Source organism: Penaeus monodon, chromosome 13, assembly GCF_015228065.2.
Source record: "Penaeus monodon isolate SGIC_2016 chromosome 13, NSTDA_Pmon_1, whole genome shotgun sequence".
NCBI classification, from domain to species: Eukaryota; Metazoa; Arthropoda; class Malacostraca; order Decapoda; family Penaeidae; genus Penaeus; species Penaeus monodon.
In genome coordinates, this window is record NC_051398.1 from 11,778,963 (window position 1) to 11,781,462 (window position 2,500).

Sequence of the window (2,500 nt, forward strand, 5' to 3'; positions counted from 1 at the left end):
CTTTTTTCTCTTTTCCCTTTTTTATCCCTCCTCTCCCTCCCTTCTCTCTCTCTCTCCCTTCCTTTTCCTCCTCTTCTTTTCTTCTCCCGTTCCTTTTCTCTCTTCTCTTTCTCTCCTTTTCTTTTTCTCCCCGTTCTCTTTTTCCCTTTCTTCTCTCTCTTTCTCCCTCTCCTCTCTCTCTCTCTCGCTCTCTCCTCTCTCACTCTCTCTCTGTCCTCTCTCTCTCTCTCTCCTCTTTTCCCTCTCTTCTCTTCTCTCTCTCTCTCTCCTTCCTCTCCTCTCCCCTCTCTCTTACACACTTTCCCTTCCATCCTCTGCGGCCAATTCTCTCTTCCCTCCTACTCTTTTCCATTCCCTCTCCTTCTCTCCCACCGTCTCCCTCCCTCTCCATCATGCAAAACAACCTTTCCATCTCCCTCTCTCTCCCTGCCTCTCCCCTGCCCCTCTCCCTCCCCCTATCCCACACCCTCTTCCCCATCCTCACCCTCCCCCTCATCCTTACCTTCTCCCTCAGCCTCACCCTCACCCTACCCTCCCTCTCCTTATCCCTCCCCCCTCCCTCTCCTTATCCCTTCCGCCTCCCCCTCCCACTCCCTCACCTTATCCCTCCCCCCTCCCTCCCCCCTCCCTCTGCTTATCCCTGCCTCCTCCGATCCCACTCCCGCCTTGCCTACCTGATGTGCGTGCCAAATCACATCCATGTCGTAGCACGGAACGAGGAACTTGTCCGGATGGAGTTTCTTGAGCGCAAGGAACTGTCTGTAGCGGCGTTCGCTTCGTCGCAGAAAGCCCTTATTACGGTAATGTGGGAGGGACACCTATAAGGAGGAGAAGATATATAGGTAAGAAGAAATGTATATATATACATCAACAACAGCAGCAGCAAAAATGACAGCAAGAAATGTATTCAAGAATCATTCATCTCCTAAATATGTTAAGTCCGGCGATATGGAATCACACGGGGAAAAGGCGTCTCTCTCCCCTTTCAGCACTTCTTTCACCTGGTAATAAAATACGCTCTGCCTCTCAACGGCCGTCCGCAGGTCGTAAGAGATCTTGGAGTCCTTCTCGGCGTCCTTGACAGCGCCTTCCTCTGCGTAGGGTCCCCGAGGGGAGGTCCACGCCTCCTCGGGTACCGGTTCCCAGGGCGTGGCCCCGCTGGGGCTCGTCCACGCCCGCCCGAGGCAGGGGAGGAAGGGAGCTCTTATCTCTCTCTATACAGGAGGAGGAGGAAGGGAGGGAGGAAGGGGGCAGGAGGAAAAGGAAGGGAAGGAGGAAGGGAAGGGGGAAGAGGAGGGTAAAGGGGAGGGAGAAGAGGAGGAGGGAAGAGGAGGAGAAGGAGGGGGGAAGAGGAGGAGAAGGAGGGGGAAGAGGAGGAGAAGGAGGGGGGAAGAGGGGGAAGAGGAGGGGGGGGAAAAGGGGGAGGAGGAGGGGGGGGAAGAGGAGGGGGGAGAGGGGGGAAAGGGAGGAGGAGGGGAGGGGAGGAGAAGGAGGAGGAGAAGGAGGAGGAGGAGGCAAGAAGAGGAGGAGGAGAGGAGGAGGAGAGAGGAGGCAGGAGGAGGAAGAGGAGGAGGAGGAGGCAGGAGGGGGGAAGAGGAGAGGAGGAGGAGGAGAGAAGGAGGAGGAGGAGGAGGAAGAGGAGAAGAGGAAGAGAGGAGGAGGAGGGAGAGATGGGGAGGAGGAGGGGAGTGAGGGAGAGAGGAGGAGGAGGGGGGCGAGGGAGAGGGGAGGAGGAGGAAGAGGGGGAGGAGGGGAGGGGGAGGAGGGGGAGGGGGGGGGGGGGAAAGATGGGGAAGAGGAGGGGGGGAGAGGAGGGGGAAGAGGAGGAGGAGGAGCAGGAGGAGGAGGAGGAGGAGGGGGAGTAGAAGGAGGAGGAGGAGGAGGAGGAGGAAGAGGAGGATGGGGAGGGGGGGAAGAAGGAAAAGATGGAGAAGTATATGATGGGGAAGATGGAGAACGAGAAGAAGAAGGAACAGGATAACAACAACAGTTGTAACAATAATGATGATAATAAATTAATAATAATAATCATTACGCGCGCATATTATATATAATAATATTTTATATATAAATATATATATATATAAATATATAGATAGATAGATAGTAGTAGATAGATAGATAGTAGAAGATAGATAGAAGAATATTTATGGTGTGGTGTGGTGGTGTGGTGGTGTGTGTGTGGGTGTGTGTTTTGGGGGTTTGTGTGTGTGGTGGTGTTGTGTGTGGGGTGTGTGTGTTTGTAACACATATATATAGCGCGGCACGCAACACACACACCACCCCACACAAAACCCCACACACCAAAACACACACACACACACACACACACACACACACAAAACACACACACAACACACAAACACACCACACACACACACCACACAAACAGAAACCACACACACAACCACACAACAAAAATAACATTTCTTAGGCATGCGAGTCTAGGGTGAGGTGATAAAAGACACTTGACAGACGGCTAGGGTTGCATGACAGAAAG

General features: G+C 53.6%; 1 protein-coding gene across 1 annotated transcript in view; it reads right to left on the minus strand.

Moving 5' to 3' along the window:
• Nucleotides 1–674: 674 nt before the first annotated feature.
• LOC119579874 (glycine-rich domain-containing protein 1-like) overlaps nucleotides 675–2,500 on the minus strand; it is a gene marked incomplete at its 3' end in the record, with an annotated part of 29,501 nt that continues 27,675 nt past the window's right edge. The window contains 2 exon segments of the mRNA XM_037927727.1: nucleotides 675–818; nucleotides 1,002–1,164. Of these exon segments, the coding sequence (XP_037783655.1) occupies nucleotides 675–818; nucleotides 1,002–1,164 (307 nt within the window).